The sequence below is a fragment of the Prionailurus bengalensis genome, chromosome C1 (genome assembly GCF_016509475.1).
Source record: "Prionailurus bengalensis isolate Pbe53 chromosome C1, Fcat_Pben_1.1_paternal_pri, whole genome shotgun sequence".
NCBI classification, from domain to species: Eukaryota; Metazoa; Chordata; class Mammalia; order Carnivora; family Felidae; genus Prionailurus; species Prionailurus bengalensis.
The window spans coordinates 41,221,076-41,242,681 of record NC_057345.1 but is presented as its reverse complement, the minus strand read 5'-3'; the positions used below and the strand labels follow the sequence as shown (position 1 = coordinate 41,242,681).

Here is a 21,606-nt window from a genome sequence, read left to right as displayed (position 1 = left end):
GGGGCTGGTCTGGGGGAGCCTGGGTCCACAGCATCTACTACCCTGTGCCTCTTAGGCTGCTTTGTGGGAGGTAGCACTGGCTGGATGCTGGATGCCTAGAATGCCATGTGACCTCAGGCAGATTTCTGCACCCTCGGGACCTCAGTTTTCCAGAATATTATTTACGTGGTTTCCTGGGTATATCTGTTCATTTGGTTCCCCTGAGTCTATGCCTGACCCTGGGGAAAATAAGACAGATTCTGCACAAATAGCTTGATGAGGTAGAGGCTAGGAGACAGACACGGGAACAGTAATTTTGAGAACAGCAGCAGAACCCCTGCGTATCCACTAAGGCCCAATCCAAATGCCACCTTCCCCATGAAGCCTTCCTTGGACCCCTCTAGTACACAGGGATGGTGTCCACACACACAGCCTCCCCAAGCTGGGAGCTCCCTGAGGGCCAGATCATTTCCATGCCATCTCAGCACTGGGCCAAGCACAGGCTTTGTCTAAGGATAAAAGAAATAAGACTCAGTCCAGAACACTTCTACTCAACATGGCACCACAATTCTTGTCTCTAATTCTAAAATTAAAAAAAAAAAAAGCTTTGAAAGCCCAGTTTCTTCCCCCAAGTTTGGCATTAAAACTCACTTTCTATTAAAAGTTGAATTGACTTGAGACTACTTATCATCTTTATTTTCTCCATCTAATGTGACTGTTTCCCTGGAGAGAGATTGTGAGTGTGATTTCAAGGTACCACTGGGATATAACACACCATGTACATATGTGCACATATGTACACTGCATGGCCTTGTGGGTCTGTGCTGGAATTGTGCTCTGCCCCCTCCAGTCTCTTCAGCTACCAAAGCGATGTTTCCAAAGCACAAACCTTGTCAGGTCACCCCCTTACCAGTTCCCGACACTCCTCTTGCTTTTAGGATAAAGTCCCGAGTCATTCCGGGAGCTCCTCCTAGCCCTCCTAGCAACAGCTTCCACCCCACTCTGCCTCAAACATTTGTGCCTTCCCTCAGTTTTTCAGACATGCTGAGCTCATTCCTACTTCAGGGATTTTGGACATGCTTGTATCTCTGCTGGGAACAGTCTGTGCCAGGCTAACCATCCCATCCCTAGGGTTTCAGCTCAAGTGTCAGCTTCTCAGGGAAACCTTCCCTGAACCCCAGACTGGGTAAAACCCCAGGAGTCTTCTCCTTTGAAGCCCCCCTCCACCCCCACAGTGACTTGATGGTGGGGGCGGGGGAGGATCTGTTCCCTAGAGTGGGAGAGTTGTGACGGCAGCCACTTGGTGGCTTTGCTTCTAGCTGTCGTCCAGTGCCTGACACAGGGAGCCCTCAGTCAGTGTTTGATGATTGAAAGGCTTCAAGATGCTCATGGCCTGGGAAAGAGGCAGGCACATCTTTAAAGCTTCTGTCCTGCCCAAGACAGGCTGGGATATGGACTCTATGCAATTGATGACCAGGAAAAAGAAGGGTGGATTTCAACCAAGAGACCCCAGCTAGACTTCCTGAAGGAGGAGGGGGTGTTATAGTTAGCCCAGTGGCTCTTCACTGGGACATTTGGCAATATTCAGAGACATTTTGGTTGTGACAACCTGGGGGGAGGTTACGTCTGGCATCTAGTGGGTGGAGGCCAAGGATGCTGCCAAACATCCTATGATATACAGATAGCCCCCTCCTTACCTGAAGAAAGAATTTATCCAGCCTAAAATGTCAGTAGTGCCAAAGTTGAGAAATTGTTCTAGACAGAATGAAGAGCATGTGAAAATGCTTAGATGCTGGACAAGGCAAGTGTGCTGGGGCTGATAAAGCCGACGCTCAGGGGCAAGGACTATGTTATTAGGCAGATGGGGTCAGAAATTCCTTGAATGTCAGCTCTCTGATTGTCATAACTGTTATCAGTCTACCACCAGGGAGTTCTGAGATCAGCTGGGAGTGGGGGACAACCTTAGTCCCAGCTGGAATGGGACCTAGCCGCTGTTATGTGGCTGAAAAGGACTTTGCCTGTCTCCACAGGGAGCTGGACAGCCTCGTGCAGTCCTCACAATACTGTAAGGGAGAGAACCACAGGCATTTTGAAGGAGGGGTGAAGCTCGGCGTGGGAGCCTTCAACCTGGTGAGTGGGAATTCACCTTCACATGGTCCCTGCTGGCCTACCATGCTAGGCGCTGAGCTGATCCTGGGACCTAGTGATAAAGCAGATGCATTGCCAATGTCATGGGGAGCTCAGAGCTGGGATGGAGGTGGGGTGGAGGTGCTTCAGAGTCTCTCTGTGCATTTCTTCCCAAGTCAAGTTGAAAGCTTGAAATGCACCATGGTGGCAGTATTTATAGGACCAGAAAAAGACAAACACAATAAATCAGGGCCTTTTCCATCCTGGAGAGCTGGTGGTTAAACATTGACCAGTAGTGGGGAGGGAGACAGGTCTGGAAGCAGCAGGCAACCTGCAGGGACAGAGCCAAGACCCCTTCCTGGAAGAGCTGGGGAAGGTTTCAAGGAGCGAGGAGTATCTGAGCTGGATCTTGAAGGATCTATAGGTGGGGAAGGGCATCCTAGGCAGAAGGAATGTGAGAGAGGCTCTGAGCCTACTCCTGAGAGGAGGAGCTGCTCATTGAAAATTTAGACTCTTGGCCCTGGGTGTCCATAGACCTGTCTAGAAGTGTGTGTGGCAGGGGATGGCTCTCTCCCCTCTAGGCAAAGCCTGTTCCAAGAGCAGGCCTTGGGTGGTGGGGTGTCCCTGCCCCACTCTGGGTTCCAGTTTCCTTGTATGTAAAATGAGAACGGGGATCTTGGCCCAAGTGCTGAGAAGTACAAACGGCAGAGTTCATTGGATGCTTTAGCAAGTTACAGCTGGACTGTCCTGGGTTTAAGAACTGGCTTCCCCTCTGATGAGCTGTGGGGCCTTAGACATGTCCTGTCACTTATCCATGCCTCTATTTTTCCATCTGTCAAAAGGGGCAGTAATCTTTCTTTGCAGGACTGTTCTGAGGATCAAATGCAATGATGGAGCCCTGGTGCAGAGCAGAGATTCTTTGTAACAACAATAATGGCTAACTATTATGTGCAGGCTCCATTATATGCTTTACATATATTAATTTGATCCATCTTCACAGGACCCCGAGGAGGTAGGGGGCATTATTCCCAGATGAGGAAACTGAGTCATAGAGGGGATATGTAGCTAGCCCAGGGTGACCCAGTGGGCATGGTGAGATTAGGATTTAGACACAGTCTGCTTCTAATTGTCACACTGTAGTGCTTCTCTATCTAGGGAAGTTGGCTTTATGGGAAACCTGGGGCTTTCTTGTGGGCATTCTGGAGATAGGTTCTACTCCCCCAGGATTACCCCCAGGACTCTGGGGGCTTGGGGAGTAGGAGGGACAGCTCCAGCCCCTCCACAGGCCCACCTGCCTCTGTTCCTGCAGACGCTGTCCATGCTTCCTACCAGGATCCTGCGGCTGCTGGAGTTTGTGGGGTTTTCAGGAAACAAGGTAACCACCTGACTTCTGGGACCTCTGAGTGGCTCAGCTGAACAGGGTGAGGCTGAGGGGCTGCAGGATCTGTGTGCCAATAATGGCACAGCACCCCTCAGTATGTGGCCCTGGACAAGGCCCAGGCCTTTCTGAGCTTCAGTCTCTTTTCCAATCAGATGGGGCCAGTGATACCTGCCTGGCCTCACACAGGGTGAAGAGGCTCTAGGGTAAGGGTAGGTATGAAGGGCAGCTTTGTGCAGTGGTCTGGAATCATGTTCTCTGAGCCTGACCAGTGTCAGGATCCTGGTCCTCCTCCCTTTGGAAGACCTTAAGCAGGTTCTTTCCCTTGGGACCATTTTCTTGTGTGGGAAATGGCTGAGGGAAGCCCTGCAGACCTTGAGGGCAGAAACCAGAGGACTGAAGCACCCAGAGGCTTTGCTAAGGGCAGGAGTCTAAGTACTAGGTAGCAGATCAGGGGGAGTTCCCTGGTGGAGCAGGCCCCATGTGGCAGAAGGAACAATGGCCTGGAAGTTAGGAGCCTTGGGTCATTCCAGCCTCATCTCCTTCTTGTGATTTAGAGCAAAAGTCAACCTCCTCTGGGCCTTTTTTGGGTGTAACAAGGGACTTTTTTTTTTTTTTTTTTTTTTTGACTGATCACTGCCTCTCAACTTGAACTTCCTCTGACCTTTCCTGATTTTTGCCATGTCTGCAGACCTCTGTGTTATTATTTATGTATTATTCTTCCCAAAAATGGTTCATATTTTTTATGTAAGTTTATCTAAAGGAAACATTACTACATAGAAAACCCATATTATTTGGCACGATAAGAACATAATCATAGATATAGTGAGGGCCAAGCAATCTTGCAAAAGCAGGTTGTATGATCTGTAGAGGCTGTTTTCCTGTGAGAAGAGGTTTTTAGAGCGACAGGGATGTTGAATGCACACCAGCACGGGACTGAGGCTTTCTCCCTGATGCCATGAAGACAGGGAATTGAGAGGGGAAGACCCTTACTTGGGACTCTATGCCTCATGTCTGTCTGGAGACGTTTAAAATCTTGGTTGCCATCTCTGGTCCATGGCCCTGGTCTGGGGAAACAGTAGCCAGAGGCTCTAAAGGTCCCTTAAGAAGGCCGTTGGGTCACAAGAAGGATTTCAGGATGATGACAGGAGGGAAGAGGATGAGAAAGGCCAAGGGGTGGGATAATGTGGCCTGCCTGGCCAGGAGGAGAGGGAGGCGGTGTCAGAGTATGAGGGCCCTCAGGCACCAGCTCTGGCTTTGACTTATTCCTAAAGGCAAGGAAGCTTTGGAGGGTTTGAGGTAAGGGTGAGGTAAGTCAGATTTGTGTATTAGAAAGAACAAGAACATCCTGGAGAACAGACAGGATGGGCAGAGACTACAGGAAGGGATACAAGTGGAATCTGGCTTCTCCTCTTCCCCAGCCAGGCTCTAGAGTCTTCTTGTCCAGGAAGCCTTCCCAGACTGCAGTCATCTTGGCCCCATCTATGCCCTGAGACTGTGGTTAGGATTATTTGCCTAAATGGAATCTGGCCTCCTCCTCCTCCCCCACCAGGGGCTGCTCAGGGGCTCAGTACCCACCATGGGGGCAAGCAAGTGAACAAAGGCAGGAGCAGGGAAGGGGCTGTTGCAGAAACAGGGAACACCTGGACCCAAGCCTCTGCCCTGGCCTTGGCAGCAGTGTCCCCTGCCCCCCAGGAAGGCTGCTGAGGCCCGTAGAGGAGGCCTGGCCATCAGGATTCCAGATGTGTCTGGAGTCTGGCGCTGTCCCCTCCCATTACCCCCCCACCCCCGTTCCAGCAGCACTGCTCTCAAGGCTGTCCAGCCACCTCCCAGGCCCCTGCCCACGCTGGGGCTGGCCTCAGCCTGTCGGTCTCTTCCCTCAGGACTACGGGCTGCTGCAGCTGGAGGAGGGCGCATCCGGGCACAGCTTCCGTGCTGTGCTCTGTGTCATGCTGCTGCTCTGCTACCACACCTTCCTCACCTTTGTGCTCGGTAGGTGCGCCTCCTGGGCAAAAGCTGGGGCTTCTGGGATTTTGTTGGCTCTAAGGGCAGGGGATGAGATGGCAAGGGATTGCAGACCCTGCTTGGGTCCACAAGACTGGGGATGGGGCGCTGACACCAGAATCAACAGAGCCACATCAGCTGTCTTCAGGCCTGGCTTGCTGACCACTCACTTCCTCACAATGTGACCAGGTTCCAACTTCATTTTTCTCATCTGTGAAATGGGGATGGCCATGCCCACCTTGTGCAGGGTGTGAGAGCACTGTAGTTAGGTCCTTGGGGTTGTGGGCACCACCTTGGCAGGCATGGCTCTTTGTTATTGAGTCTTGTGATGTCCCAGGATGATATCTGTATCATCTTATTTAATGCTCACATCATCCTGGAGGTAGAAGAATTATCATCCCCATTTCACAGAGAGGGAAATAGAGGCCCTGAGAAGCTCCTAGTGGGTTGCTGGAGGGATTACAAGAGCTGGTGGTGGTGATGTGTGTTGTCCCTTCACCTCCTTTAGGTACTGGGAATGTGAACATTGAGGAGGCAGAGAAGCTCCTGAGCCCCTACCTGAAGCGATATCCTAAGGTGAGCCCCTGCTTCCTGCTGCAACACCCCCAGCCAATGTGTGCCTTGTGGACCCACACAGACCCACGTGCGTGTCATTGCAGGGCGCCATCTTCCTGTTCTTTGCGGGGCGGATTGAAGCCATTAAAGGCAATGTTGACACAGTGAGTAATGGGGGCCTGGGCCAGTGCTGGCGACTCCTTGGGGTCTCCCAGACCAGTAAGCAGACAGACACAGACACAGACACACTAGAGACAGGGCAGACTGGGAGGAGTGCTCCAAGGGAGAACCAACAAGACAGCAGGGTAGGAGAAGCAATTCTGAATGAGACAGTCTAGGAAGATGAGGGAGGAGGTGGCATTTGTGGTGAGTAGGATCTGGCAAGGAGCTGTAAGACTGCAGCTCCCTGCAGAGGGAGGTCCTTGAGTGAGGCAGAGTGGTGGGAAGGCCTACTCAGGGCATGACGATGGGCACTGTGAATGGCACAGTAGTGGTGCCAGGGTGTGAGACTGGCACCTTGGTGGCCTGGCTAAGGAGTCTGGACTCCATAGGTGGGACGGAGCCAATGAAGGGGTTAGAGGGGGAGGGTCATGGGTCTGGCAGAATACCCAGGAGGGACTGTTACAGTGTGGCGTTCTGGGGTCTCCAGCTGGCCCTGGATCTGATTCCTCAAGCAGAAGGACAGATGCCCTAGGTCCAGTTCCTTTCATGAGAGCTACTGGAAACTTTGGAGTCTGCTCTGAGGTGCAGACATTATTATGCTGCTTTAATATTAATAACTTTCCACTGCCTCCTATCCTTCCATTATAGCTCTATCCCATCCTTTCATTTTGTGCTGAAAGACTAGAGTCCCAGAGTTGGGCAGGAAGTGAGACTTAGTGGGTAGAACTAGGACTGGAGCCCAGAATTGTCCCATCTCCCCAGTGCTGCGGCCTGCCCTCCCTCCCTAAGCCTGGCACAGGGCTAGACTAGACCAGTGGAAAAGGCTGGGTCTTCTATGTGATGTGGTGGGGTGGTGGGGCCATGAGGCTGACCAGCAGGTGCCCACAGGCCATCCAGCGGTTCGAGGAGTGCTGTGAGGCCCAGCAGCACTGGAAGCAGTTCCACCACATGTGCTACTGGGAGCTGATGTGGTGCTTCACCTACAAGGGCCAGTGGAAGATGGCCTACTTCTATGCCGACCTGCTCAGCAAGGAGAACTCCTGGTCTAAGGTGGGCTGACACCAAGTGTTGGGGTCATTGGGGGACCGGGCCAACACAGCCTGGCCATAAGACTCCAGACCATAAGAGCCAAACCCTTAACTGAAACCTGAAAATCAGCTGGAGTTTTAAATAGAACCATAAATTCTAATAGGTTGGAAGGAACTAAAGACCATGAGGAGCAGATAAAGTTTAGAACTACAAAGCATCAGTCAACAGTTTTAGTCATAAGGGACAGAAGCATGGCTCACACTGTCTAGGTGAGTGCTGTCCAACAGAATGTTCTATTATGATGGAAATGTTCTATTTCTGCTCTGTCCACTGTGGTAGCCACCAGCCACATGGGCACACTGAGCACCTGCAGTGTGCTAGTGCAACTGGGAAACTGGATGTTTTCAATTTTATTTAATTTTAATTAGTTCAAATTTAAATTTAAAATGTCACACAGGTTTAGTAGCCACTATATTGGACTATGCAGGTAAAAAACACAAAAGGCTCTTTGGTTCATAGAACTAAACATTCTAGGCACATCTGATTTCAGGTACAGCTGGATCCAGGAATTCAAATTATGTCATTTCAGCTTGGCGTTTTTCCATCTGTGGCTGTCCTCTGCTCTGTGACATCTTTGCTATACAGGCAGGTTCTCTCCATGTGATAGGCAGGGTGGCCAAGGACTGCCTGCTCCTAACTCAATATCTTCCCTTCAGTTTCAACCATAGTCCCACAACAGAGGCTCTTGGGTCTAGCATAGATCACATTTCAGTGCCTGGAAACAGGGGTGGGAAGACTCCTCATGGATCAAGAGTAGAAGGGTGGTTCTCCGGAAAAAAATGAGGTGATGTCCCTATAAAAAGTGTTGGTTTGGGGGGAAGCATTAAAAAGATACCATGAAGGCAAAGTAAAGCAAAGCAGATAGATGTCTACCATAGGTGAAAACTTACAACATTAGGGTAAGTGGTAAAATAAGTACTAGATGTTACCATCATAGTAACGATAGCACAAAATTCTGAACCAAGAGTCAGAATCATAGAGATCATCAGAGAGCGTCCAATCTGGGATTGGCAAATGTATAGAATATGTGTCTCAGTGACCTTAAATCCCTCTCATCCCTCCCCACCTCTGCATGGAAGTCCCTTTTCAGTACCCCTGCCTGGAGACCAAGCTGAAAGGAAATTCTCTAGGTCCGGGGCAGGCAGAGCTGGAGGAGGGAGCAGGCTTTCACTGAGCTCTGTGTGCCCAGCATTTGCCTTTTCCTCCACACTACACCCCCCCTGAGGTAGAAGTTATCTGCATTGGACGCACAAGGGACCTGGAGCCCAAGAGAGGGTATGTGACTTTCCTGGCCCACACAGCTGTTGGTGACAGACACTGGATTTGAAGACAGTTCTGTGTGATTCAGAGGCCTTTGCTTTTCCCTTGTTCCTTAAGTCCCACAGAGGAGGCCCCTCTTGCCTTGAGACCACCCTGCTGTTGAAGGTGTACTCTCAGACCCAGTCTTTGTGGGCCTGACATTCATTCCTCTTCACCTCCCACTCCCAATGAGAAAAACAACATCAGGGAAGGAACCTTGTTGAACTGAAGTGACCTAGAAGACTTCCTATGGTGGAAGGCAGGCAGCTGGGTTCACCTACACAGGGAAGAGGCCTGGGGTGGCTTCACAGCTGCTGTGAGGAGCAGAGAGAGCGCCAGCCTCCCAGGTGTCAAGAAATCTGGACATGAGTCAACTCCATCTCCAGCCTGCTGTGTGACTTTGAGGTGGTTGGTCCCCTTCCCTCTCCAGTGCTTCCCTCAGAAGTGTTTTCTGGGAGTGGGGGTTGTAGCGCCTCGAGTTCGGGGCCTCATTCATTCCTAATCTGTAGCATTTGGCCATCAGAGTCCACCAACTTCCAGCTTTAGGTACTTAAGCTTATGGTCACTGCCATATGCACCAGCCCCTCTGCTCTGCATTCCTCTGCCTGAACTGTGCCAAGTCATCCCTGTGGAGCCTTCACTCCTGTGCTCTGTGACAGTGGTGTGCTCAGGGCTATAGTGGGGGAATCCAAGGGGAACTCACAGGCAGCCCTGGGTAGCCCAGCCAAGAGGACAGAGGAGGAGGAATTAGGGTGGCAGAGGAAGTGGAGCCAAGAGAACAGCAAGGACAGAGGCTCAGGAGCTAGGGTGCTGCCAAGAGGTTCTGTGTCACCAGGTGAAGGGGTTTGTGGGTGGGAGTGCAGGCGGCTGCAGAGGGATCTCCCCCAGGCCACTGGCTGTAAGCTTCTTGAGGACAAGTACTGTCTGTTTACACAGACCCTGGTAGAGTAATGCAGCAAAATAAATGTGTGGAGTCATTGGGCAATCAGATAAGCCTGGGAGACAGGACTCCCAGCAGGCGAGGTGGCAGTGTGGCTGCATAGCATCCTTTGATAACTTGGATGTCTGTGGGTCTCAGAACTCTAGGTTACTTTATCCATCCTAACTTCTGGTGATTCAGTGAGGGTAAGCTGTTTTGGGTGGCTGAGGGGTAGGAGAAGGCTCTTGGAGGAAGCCCGCGGCTGAGCCTGGTGAGAAGAGAGAGTGGCTTCCCAGGCAGAGGGATGGCACAGGACTGATGGGGAAGGAATGGCAGAAGAGGAGCCAGACAAGCAGAGGGCCTTGAGTGGCTGTTAGGCTTTTAGTCTAACAGTGGGGGAGCCCCTGATGTGTGTGGCTTGGATCTGTGCTCTAAGAAATCCCTCCTGCAGTTGCTGGCACCCCATGTGCCGGGTCGAAGACATCCAGCAGTGAACAGAGCAAAGACCCCTCCATCTCAAGGCTCGTATTCTAGTGGGAAGAGGGACAAGAAACACACAAATAGATGTGCAGTGTAATATGTCAGGCTGGTATGTGTAGTAAAGAAAAATCAGGCAAGGCCTGTCTGAGAAGACACCAGAATGAAGTGCAGGAGAAAGCTATGTGGGTATCTTAATGAGGAGCATTCCAGGCCAAGGACACTGAAAATGCAAGCATGAGGGAGGGGGAAGCTGAGTGTGTTTGATATGTTCTGGAAACAGCCCCGGGGCCATTGTGGCTAGTGATGTGTGTGAGGGGGAAACAACAGGAGATAAAGTTGGAGAGGAAACTGAGGAAGATAGGGTAAGGGCTCATAGTCCATTGACAGGGAGTCTGGATTTTATCCTAAGCATGATGGGATATGAAGATTTCAAAGAGGGACTGACATGATCTGACTTTAAAATATCAGAGTGGCAATGGGGTGGACCTGGCTTGCAGGGACAGGGGTGGGAGCAAGGAGATGGGTTAGGAGACCGTATGGACAAGGGCAGTAGAAAGACATCCCTGGTGGCTTGGAGCAGGGACCCAAGGTGGAGGCAGTAAGTGGAATTCAAGAGCTATAGGAGGTAAGATCATCATGACTTGGTGACTCAGTTCCAGGGCAGAGAGGGAGAAGGTAGGGATGACACCAGGTTAAAGACAGGATGGGCAACAGTTTCAGAGGGGGTAGATTCTTCCCATACCCCCTCAAAGACCAGCCTTTCCTCATTTTTTGAAGGGTGGATGAAAGTGTGGAGGGCAGAGTGCAACTGGGAGTAACCCTGGCTTCAGCCTGGGAGGTGCCCCTGGTGGAGGCTGCTTTCTGCCTTCTCCTGAGACTAGGCTCCAGGATGTTCTGCTCCCTTTCCTTCTCCACCCCCTACACTTCTTTGTAGACCACCCGCAGATACTTCCTCAACAGCCCCAGCTAGCAGGAGCTGAGGTTCAAGGCTTGGCCACTGGAGGGCAGTACAGAACCAGGTTCCTCTGGTGTTGGACTTCTGGGGAAGGAATGTATCTGGAGGTGGGGATAGGGGTCTCTGCACAACTGCACTTTCCCTGTCTGGGTTGGCTGTGGATCCAGTGGGCAAGGCCCTTAAAGCCACACACACTTAGCATCATTTCCAGCTCTGCTGCTGCCCCCCCCCCCCATAAGTTCTGCAGTCCCAGGAAGCAGAGGCGAGGTACAGATTCCTTTCTAACATGGTCTTTTGAATCCTGTAGGGTGGTGTATGTACAGTGCCTGGCACACAGAAAGGCAGGGACCCTGAGCCGACCCCTGACACACTCTTGCAGCCTCACATCTCTTTTACACATTCTATGATTTATGCTATTTATGCTATGATTTATGCTTCTTACTACACATCTCTGCCACTCCCTGGATTTGCTGAGGCTGTTGCCCTTGCCTGAAAGGTCCTTTTTCAGATCTCTGTGAATCTTCCCACTGGTTCTCAGGGGTCCAATCTAAAGTAATTGCTTCCCCAAAGCTCTTACTGTCCTCTTTGTATATCTATCCTTGCCTCTGCACTGCCCTGCCCTGCCCTGCACATCCACTAGTTGCTTGAGTCCTTCTCTCCACTGCTTCAGAGGGAGGGCAGCTACTTTAAGTAGACATGGGCCTTTCCTGGACTTAGCTCCCAGCTCAAGTCCTCAAGGTACTTCAGCTTCCTTACTGTCAGTTTCTCCCCTGGGGCTTGGCTACTGTGCTGGCCTAGTGAGGTCTGAATGAGGTATCTGTGCCAATCTGGGGCTGACTGGAAGGCCGGCTGCTCACACCTGTTGCTCTGCCTTGCACAGGCCACCTACATCTACATGAAGGCCGCCTACCTCAGCATGTTTGGGAAGGAGGATTACAAGCCGTTCGGGGATGATGAAGTGGAGTTGTTTAGGTGGGTCCTACCAACGCACTCTATCCTACGCCTCAGCCACATCTGCCCACAGCTGCCCTGAGCTGTAGGCACTAGGGAGGGTGGTGGTGGGCTTCTTAATTCCCCTGGCTCTGGGCTCCCTGACCCTCACTCAGGATTCTCCCATGTGCCCCATTCCCTTCCATAACCACCATCTCCTGCTGCTGCTTGTTCCAGCTCTTTGAATCTGTTCAGAGGCCTTTCCCCCATTTCACGAAAGTGGTTTGTCAACATCTTTTCCACTGAGTCTCTTTCTTCTGGTCAATGGGACAGATGTGGACACTGCTGTCCAAAGAGGTCAAACAGGATGAAATCCACCCTCTGCCATTTCTTAGCTGTCACTGTGAACCATTTCAGCAGCTATAAAATGGGAATAACAACTTCTGCCTTGCAGAGTTGTTTTGTGAATGAAATAGAGACTATATTTAAAACCTTGGTGTAAGGCCTGGAGCCACTAAATGTTGGCTGTTTTTCTTAGTCTGTATTGCTATTTGCCTTCTGCGAAGTGTCTAGAGCAGGGCTCAGCCTCAGCAGGCTGAGGATGGAGCCTAGGGCCTTCCTCTGGCCATGGGTGAGGGTTGACCCTAATTTGCAGACCTGGAAGTTGTGGTAACCTGAGCTTTCAGCTACTGTTGTCACAGTCGTAGGGTGTTTATCATTTATCCAGTGCCTCCACTTCTCAATCTCATAACTCTTCCAGAAAGCCTGTGAGGTTAAGTATCTGTGGGGAGGAAGGATCATTTTTTTACCCTCTACTTTTTTAGGTTCTTAGCTAGAGACTGGCTGAGACCACCGCCCCCCCGCCCCCCATTAATAAAAGATTAACAAGAGAAAAATAAACCAGAGTTTAATAACATGTATACCTCCTATACACATGGAGAGACCCAGTTTTTCTGGAAAAACAGTAACTGAAATCGCCCAAACCATCTCCAGCTAAAGATAAAAGATGTTGGAGACAGGGAGCCAGTTATGGGAGGTTTCCAGGCAAAGCACACTAAAGGAGGGATAAGGTTGTTATGCAGATTTAAGTCTCTGCCTCCTTTAAGAGTTTCTAGGGCTTTTCCTCCTCTTCCAGGTACAGAGGAGATGCCCCTACAAATGGAGGTCTCCCTTATAAATGTTATTGTCTCGGGCCCCTGGGTGGCTCACTAGGTTGAACATCCAAGTGTCCGACTTCAGGTCATGATCTTATGGTTTGTGAGTTCGAGCCCAGCCCCATGCCTGGCTCTGTGCTGACAGCTCAGATCCTGGAACCTGCTTCAGATAGTGTCTCCCTTTTCTTTGCTCCTCCCTCCACTCACTCGTGCATGTGCTTTCTCTCAAAAATAAACATTAAAATTAAAAAAAAAAAATGTCTCTTACAAAAGAGAAATTTCTACTCAGTTTTCAGAGCTTTTCCTATATCTGCTGTCTCTTAATCAGCCTAAAATAATCCTTATGTCACACAGGCATATTCTGGGGTAACAAATTCTACTCCCCTTCATATCATTATCTTCAATTAGAGATGAGAAAACTGGGGCTCAGAGAGGTTCCACAGTGAATAAGCAGGGGAGGTGTTTGGCAGGGAAGTCACAACTAGATCCAGCTGTTTCCTGGGCCTGGATGGCTCAAGCCTGAGGGTCACAGCCACACCCAGTGCCTGTGGCACAAATCAGGAGTGTGGGATGGAGCTGAATGGGTGAGGTTTCCCCTGCCCCCCCCCCCCCCCATGTGGAGGCTTGCCCAGCTGCACACATTTTATTCTGCCTTTGGAAACAGCTGAGGCCACAACTCACGTGGCAGGACTTAATTAAAGGTTTGAGCTGTGTGGTCTTGGGCAGGTCCTTCCCTTTCTCTGGGTATTAGTCTTCCCTGTGAAACTGGGGTCAGGCTTCTCTGGCCTTCTGGAAATGAGGCCTGGGAGTGGTGAGACACCTAGCAAAGCAGGCCTGGGGAGTTTGCTGACATTCTCATGTCTGCCAGCTGATGTGGAGGAGGCCCCTTGCCTAGCCTCAGGAAGTGGGCAGGCCATAGCCACAGGCTGAGTCCAACACTATCCTATAAACTTGGGGAACCAAAGCCCAGAGAGGAGCGAAGCAGAGGCTGGGCAGGTTGAGGATCTCAGTCCTTAGTTTTTTCTCACCCTCCTCATCTCTTTCACAGAGCAGTGCCAGGCTTGAAGCTCAAGATTGCTGGGAAATCTCTACCTACAGAGAAGTTTGCCATCCGGAAGTCCAGACGCTACCTCTCTCCCAAACCAATCTCTTTGCCAATCCCTGCTCTGGTAAGTAGGAAGGTCTTGACTGTCTCTGCACTTGTTTGGGATTGTGGGGATTATCTGAGAACCAGAGATACAGCTATGGCAAGGGGGAAGTGGATGAGGAAGCAAGACCTTCATACCTCAGGGGCCTGGAAAGGATTTCAATTTATCTGAGACTGTTAGGGAAGCATACAAATGAGTCTGAGCCATCCCCTGCCTGAGAAAGTACTGGTCTGGTGGGGCTAGGGAAACAGGTGAGCAGGCTTCAGATGCCTCAAGATGAAAGAGCAGGTTCACACCCCTGTGCCCAGGCAGGGGCATCACTCAGCTGTTTCTGTTCCCACCCAGTCTGTTTCAGTCTTGTCACATGATTATAATTGTTTACACTGTCCCCCTCACTGGACCAAGCTTTTGAGGCCTAGGACCATGTTCTGTTCGCCTCTGAAATAACAATAGCTGACAGTATTATTGGGCACTTGCTGTGTGATCAAGGCTCTTTACACCCCTTGCCTCATTTGGTCCTTAAAACAACTCAGAGTAGGTGCTGGTGTTATCCTCATTTTAGAAATGGGGATAATAATGCCTAATAGATAAGTAGAAAGATGTCTAATAAATAGATATAAATATAAAAATAACTTGTCCAGGTCACACAGCTAGTGAGTTGGGAATTAGAATTTAAATCTAGAATGGTTCCAGAGCCTATATTCTGAACCAGTGTTGTATGATGCTAATTCCATGCATGATCTGAGCTGGCATCAGAAGTTTCCATCTTGTTAAAAGAGTGTTGTTTAAATACTAAGGTAACCCGAAAAGTAGAAAGGGCACTGCTTTTTTCTGGTCCTGGCTCCACTATTCACTAACAGTGTGACCTTGGATAGGGTTCCCTTTCCCTTAATGTAAAATATATACCTTGCCCATTTCATAGAGCAGTTAAGAGAATTAGCTGATAAAATGTGTTAAGTACTTTATAAATAAACTGAATATTAATACAAAACTTCTATATCCTGGATATCTTTAAACAAATTTTGAAACTGCTTACAGTTTGAAATGCATAATAAAACTATCATATGGGGGGGAATGGGAAGGAAAGGAATGGGGAAGCAACTATACCAAAAATTTAGAATTTCCCAAACTGTAATCTGCAAAATGTTTATTTATGCCTAAAATAGTTTTGTGGATTAAATGTATTCAAGAAAGTCTAAAAAAGTTTATTTGCTGTATATACCTTTTGGAGTCTTTATGTAATAATATGTTGTAAGTCTTCAAGAGTAAGCATGAAGATGATTTTTTCCCTAACTTAACTGGCCACAGGCCTTTTTTTTTTAATGGAATATTTGCTAACTTGGGACCATATAAACCTTTTGAGGAATACTGGTTCTAAACTTAAATTCCATCCCTGGAGTATAACAAGAAACATAATAACATCTTTATAGAACTTTTTGTATACAAATCACTTTCACATCTATTCCCTGGTTTCATAGTTTAGGAAATGCTAACACATTTACTATAAATGAATATTTAATTTAGTATTCTGAGCTTCCTGAGAGTTGAGGCAAAGAAAGGAATCCAGATGTGTTTCATAGTATTTATGAGGGTAACTCAAGCCCAGTGCCTTGGGGGAAAAGAGAAGGTGACACAGTCTTAAGAGCTATTGGAAATCCTGAAGTGCTTAAGTAAATATGGTTCCTCCAATTTTTATCCTGCCAGCTGGAACAGGGAGGACTTCCTGGAGAGTGTGGGTCAAGGCCTGGTCCTCAAAGTATGGGGAAAGAGTTTTGACAGAGAGGTTTGGGAAAGAGCTGAACACCCAGGGAAGCCATGAACAGAAGAGTAATTGAAAACTATGTGCAGCTGTGAGCAGAACATCAGGGATATGGGCCCATCTTAAATCCACACTGGTGTAAGGTGAGATCCCAAAAAGTGATGAGGCTCCCTGCCATGATCCCTTCAAGTCCACAACTACATAGGCTGGGCTGAGACTTGGCATAAAAGATTAAAACTATAAGGGCTTTTAATCTGAGCTGCCCATTTTACAGCTGGGGAAACCAAGGCTCCACTGGGGAGGAAACCTGACTGACTTGCTCCCCTACCCTCAGGAAATGATGTACATTTGGAATGGCTACGCTGTGATTGGGAAGCAGCCTGAACTCACAGATGGGATACTTGAGATTATCACCAAAGCTGAAGAGACGCTGGAAAAGGGCCCAGGTGACTACCCTCAAGCCCTTGAACTTGCTAGGCTGAGTCAGACCACAGGTCTTTAAAGTTTCCCTCTACCAAAAATGTCCTTCCTCCTCTATCCAGGTAATGAACCTTTACCTTTCTAGACTGGGCTTCAGTGGCAGTTTCTCTGAGCTGTCCCTTGTCCCCCAAGGTAGGGTCAAGGCCTCCGCTGGGCTCCCACAACCCCTGGGCCTCCTTCAGTCAATCCTAATCTCACTGTACGGTCATTGTCTCAGTATCTGTCTTTACTTCCCAGATGTGAGCTTGCTGAGGACAGGGACCATGTGTAAGTTACCTCTCTGTCCCCAGGGCCCAGCAGAGTAGGGGCTCCGTGCAGGAACTGTTGCAGAAATAAACAAGCCTGTCTTCCCTCACTCCCCTGTTCTCAGAGAATGAGTACTCAGTGGATGATGAATGCTTGGTGAAGTTGCTGAAAGGCCTCTGTCTGAAATACCTAGGCCGTGTTCAGGAGGCTGAGGAGAACTTCAGGAGCATTTCTTCCAAGTAAGTGCTTCTGAGGCTGCTCCCACTCCAGATGGCCTACTGCTGGGCCCACATCTCCTGGGTAGAATTGGGTTTCTCCTTCCTCACATGCATTCCAGTGCTTGACCCTAGCCTACCCCCATTCACTACACTTTTACTAGTGTCTCTTCTATGCCAGGATTCTTGCTGGGCAGAGATCATTCAGACCTCATCCCCTAGGGCCACCAGATTGCCCAACTACAGGGGTGCATCCACACAAAAGTTTCAGGTGAATGGTGCCTCCTGGAGTTTGTAATTCAGTTCCACCTTTGAGGAGCACAAATGTTACAGATAGACAGCTATAGGCAACTAAATCTGGTATGACCAGGGCTATTACAGGAAAGCAGAGAGGACAGCAGGTGCCCTGAGGAGGGACCTACATGTAAAGCAAGATACCAAGAAAGGCAGGAGTTTTAAGTAGAGTAGGTACAGCATTCTGCAAAAAAGCCTGGACACAGGAAAAATACCTGAGGTTGGGGTGACAGTGATTAGGTCCTCTGCTGCCTGGGTGAAGTTATAGAGGGAAAAGGTACAGATGAAATAAGGGGAACTAGACTGAGAAAGTCCTGGATGTTTTGCTTACATGGCTAAACATGATCCTGTAGACAGAAAAGATCCAGGAAGGTGACTGGGCAGGGCAGATTTGGGCTTCAAAAGGATATCTCTGGCAGACCAATGAGAGTGAGTCAGAAGGGCCGGAATGGAGACCATAGACTTCCCAATTTAGTAAATCATTTAACCTGGACAAAGGGCATTGGGGACAGAGGCAGGCATGGGCAATACATGGCATGAGCCAGAAGTTGTTAGGGAATTGGGGCTTTAGGTGCAGAGGACTGGAAGCCTCTGCGGTGGATCTTAAGCCTTTCTGTGGCTATGAAGGGAAACCTCCTCCAACCAGAATTCATTATCAGGAACCCCCACTTGAGGGCATGGATTAGATCCTCCCTCTGTGGGAAGGCTCAAGAACCTATAGGATGTCTCAAGGGCAGAGCCTATAAGACATGTCCTCCTCTGTCCCACAGTGAAAAGAAGATTAAGTATGACCACTACTTGATCCCAAATGCCCTGCTGGAGCTGGCCCTGCTATTCATGGAGCAAGGCAGAAACGAAGAGGCTGTCAAACTCTTGGAAACTGCCAAGTAAGGCTGGAGGCTTGAATAGCCTTGGTCTTCCTCCCCCTTCAGGAGCTTCACCCTGGTTGGTGGCAGAGGAGCACAGGAAGCAGGAAGAGAGGGTGCTGGCAAGGGCATTATGGCAGTCCAGAGGCCAGGCCTGTGTCCCTGGGTACCCAGCTCTCACCTGGTGTAGAAGGCAATTCCCTCATTATCTGCCAGTGAGAATTGGAATCCCAGAAGTAGGGAGTGAATTACCCAGGGTCACAGCACAACTACCTGGTCACACCCAGGTCTCCTGCCTTCCAGCCTCATGGATTTACTTCTTCAAATCATTCCCTCAAGCTTGGGGACTCAACAGGAATAAGACTGGTTCCAGAGGGTGAGGGACTACCCATCCTTTCTGTTAATCCCTACTGGGCAAGGCCCAACTCTTTTAGACCAGGATTTAAGCTTCTAAAAATCTTCCTTGGCCTAGTAGGTTCCTATAGTTCAGATTGAAGGAAAAGTACTTCCTCAAGCAGCCTTTTATGTCTGATTCTCTGGTCTCTTCCAGGCAAAACTACAAGAATTACTCCATGGAGTCAAGGACACATTTTAGAATCCAGGCAGCCATACTCCAAGCCAAGTCTTCCCTAGAGAATGGCAACAGATCCATGGTCTCATCAGTGTCCTTATAGTTTTATGCAGCACTCCCAGGCTGGAAGACAGCTGGACAGAGCTGGAAACATTTCAAAAAGATCCCCTCCCCCTGCCCTGCCTTCGGGGTCCACCGGTGCTCCAGTGGGATGGCACAACATTTGTATTCATGCAGAAGAGAAGTCGGCATTTTCACCAGTGTGGCCAAGGGCCTTTACCAAGGACAGAGCAGGTGGAGCCCTCTGCCTGCCCTATCACACATACGGGTACTGTTTTTCACTGTGATGTTTAAGAGAATGTATGAAGAGTTTACATGTTAGAAATACATTAATGGTATCACAGTTGGCTTAAAAAAAAGTAACCAACCACCTGTAAATCTGTTTTAACCCATTCTAATCTGGAGGTAAATCTATGATGTCCAAGACCAAATTGCTTTTCAAAATTCAGCAAGGTCTCAGCTTCCAGGGCTGAAAGGACCCTTCGGAGGGTCTGTACCTCAAAAGCTTCAAGGCTTCTGAGGGGTGGGCATAGAGGTTGCATACAGACACCCTCTACCTTACGTCTTACACTTCATTTTCATTCCCTTAGTAACTCTCCAATTAAAAAAAATGAAAGTTGTCTCACTAAAAAGACATGTGAGTCCATCTGTAGGAAAAAAATATATTAATATTCACCAGTAAGAAATAGGGGTTGCCCAGAGGGGATGGAAGGGGAGCTGTGTGGCCCTTCTGTCGGGGGGAGGTTCTCAGACACAAGTCTGCATCCTCACTGTATGTCAAACTGAAACAACTGGGAATAATTTACGAAACAAAAATCTTCTGTATTTCACTCCAAGGTACATTTATTTACTGACAGCATTTTTCTTAGAATGGTTATTCTTGGCCTGTTGTATATGTTTTAGATTTTTTTAGTAAGAGAAAAAAGATATTTAATAAAACTTACACAACTTAAGAGATCATGCAACATCTATTTCAGTAAAATATGTTGCTTGAATTCTTGGGCAAGGCAGAAAGTCTCGATCAGAAGCCATGTGGCCCAGGTCTGTTTTATTTAGACAACATGTCTAAAATGTTTTAGAGTAAGTTATTAACATTTAAGAATGGGGAGATTTCACTAAAAATCTGGTTTCTGGCCTCTTATTTAAAAAGAAAATCCAATCTAGCAATACTGGGCTCATCCCTATAAGAAAATAAGGCAACAATCAGTTGGAACTGAGTAGGGACTGCTTTAAACACTTATATTACCCTTCTGGCCCCTAAAAGCATCTGAATTTTCAAACTCTGGGACTGTTACAGGGAGAATTCAAGTTTAGTGACCAACACCAAGTTTTACTACTCACAAGCTAATGACAGCATACTTCAACTTAACCATTTCCCTGGAGGGAAAAATCATGTACACAGTAAAAATATTCATCTGTGAAACGTGACTCCTCAAATACATGATGAATGCAATTTCTGTAAGGGAGAAACCACAGAGCTTTTCCAATCTTCCAGCATTGCTGGATTTTTAGTAAACACTTAACACTTGCCAGGGGAAGGTTAACATACAGCCAACCAATCTTTGACTAATACGAATGAAGTCCTAGGTTTTAAGCAAAGCAGATTCTCAGGAAAACAAAGCAGAAAAACCCTCATTCAAGATCATCTTGCAGCACTTAGTACTGTCAAAGCAGAAATGTCATGAAAGAAAACTCTCATTTTGTTAGAACCAGACACAAGAATGCTCTACACCAAGAGCAAGTCCTTTGTAGGTTCTCTCTCCTCCACAGCCTGGATTCTGGGAGACCAGCCTATTTCTAGGTTGTTAGGGCAGGGTGAGAGGGGTGGCTACAACCAGGCTACTGAATGAGGGTGGCCTTTTGTGGTTCCCTCACATATTAGAACACTAATACTACTGTATAAAAAGAAAACAGCACTGGTCACAGAATACCAAGCACAGTTGGCAAAAATTGCAGTTAAAAACAAAACAAAAACTTTTCATTTTAGGCACTTTTTTTTTTAAATTATGCCAGGATGTTTTTCTTGTCAATGTTATTACTGATTTCCTGCTGAGCTTCATTAGTTAGCCTACATCACCTTATCTCTGTTGCCACGGCTGCAGTCTGACTAGTAAGTGAAATCAGTGGGTTTTGTCTCCCTTATGCCCCCTGCGGCTTGAGATAGTCTATTAAAAACATGTTTGGGAAGTAGGGTGAAAACATCAGGTGTCTAGTACCATATCCTTGTACAGAGGCTTTGAAGGTGAAAATTCTGTCCTGGGCATCTCATTCTGTCTTATTTGAGCCATTTCTGGTTGGTGTTTCTCTAAGTAGTGCAGCTTTCCAGCACATCTGCCCTGGAGAGGCAGACATCAGGTGGAGAATTCTGGCTGAGAAGGAGACCTCAATTCTAGTCCCTGGATTGCTACCAATTTTCAGAGTGACCTTGGGAAGTCATGGATCCTCTAATAATTAGTAATTTGCACTAGATTAAGGCTCTTTCCTGCTGTCAACAGTACTCTGGTCAAGTACATTTCTGGCTTTTCATCTCCAAAATGAGGCAAGATATATACCTCCCTATCCTTTGCCAAAGCCTTGTATCCCCAAGCAACTTAACCAGGAATGACTGGCTTTCTCGAAGACCTCTGTAATAGCCCAGCACACTTGGAGAGCAAATAATCTTTATTTTGGGAAAACCTAAATCCCGTTACACAAAGGAACTCCATTGTTAGGAAGTAGTAACTGTTTAATATGATCTAAATAGGCCCCTGGGAATGGAAAGTCTACCTCTGCCTCTCACTGGTCATAGGCCCTTGGACTGGCAAAGTGGCTTCCAGCAGTATGCTGGTCCCTATCAACTCTCCCATGTGTTGGCAGGATTCCTTAATCCTTATCTCTCAAGTCCGAATGGGAATGTTTCCAAGACAGCTTTCGTCATTCACAGCAAAAAGTCATAA

General features: G+C 48.4%; 1 protein-coding gene across 14 annotated transcripts in view; it reads left to right on the top strand.

The window, feature by feature from the left end:
* Nucleotides 1–19,623, top strand: part of TTC39A (tetratricopeptide repeat domain 39A) — a 54,322-nt gene extending 34,699 nt beyond the window's left edge. For 7 of the 14 annotated variants that reach the window (XM_043578741.1, XM_043578740.1, XM_043578748.1 and 4 more), the window contains exons 7-18: nucleotides 2,010–2,109; nucleotides 3,416–3,481; nucleotides 5,368–5,476; nucleotides 5,997–6,064; nucleotides 6,148–6,207; nucleotides 7,094–7,255; nucleotides 11,828–11,919; nucleotides 14,080–14,200; nucleotides 16,213–16,384; nucleotides 16,789–16,903; nucleotides 17,944–18,060; nucleotides 18,590–19,623. In XM_043578741.1, the coding sequence (XP_043434676.1) occupies nucleotides 2,010–2,109; nucleotides 3,416–3,481; nucleotides 5,368–5,476; nucleotides 5,997–6,064; nucleotides 6,148–6,207; nucleotides 7,094–7,255; nucleotides 11,828–11,919; nucleotides 14,080–14,200; nucleotides 16,213–16,384; nucleotides 16,789–16,903; nucleotides 17,944–18,060; nucleotides 18,590–18,713 (1,306 nt within the window). In that variant the 3' untranslated portion in view covers nucleotides 18,714–19,623. Of the gene's footprint in view, nucleotides 1–2,009; nucleotides 2,110–3,415; nucleotides 3,482–5,367; nucleotides 5,477–5,996; nucleotides 6,065–6,147; nucleotides 6,208–7,093; nucleotides 7,256–11,827; nucleotides 11,920–14,079; nucleotides 14,201–16,212; nucleotides 16,385–16,788; nucleotides 16,904–17,943; nucleotides 18,061–18,589 lie in introns of those variants that run through there. The other 7 variants (XM_043578743.1, XM_043578738.1, XM_043578739.1 and 4 more) reach the window with 4 other exon arrangements.
* Nucleotides 19,624–21,606: the final 1,983 nt, after the last annotated feature.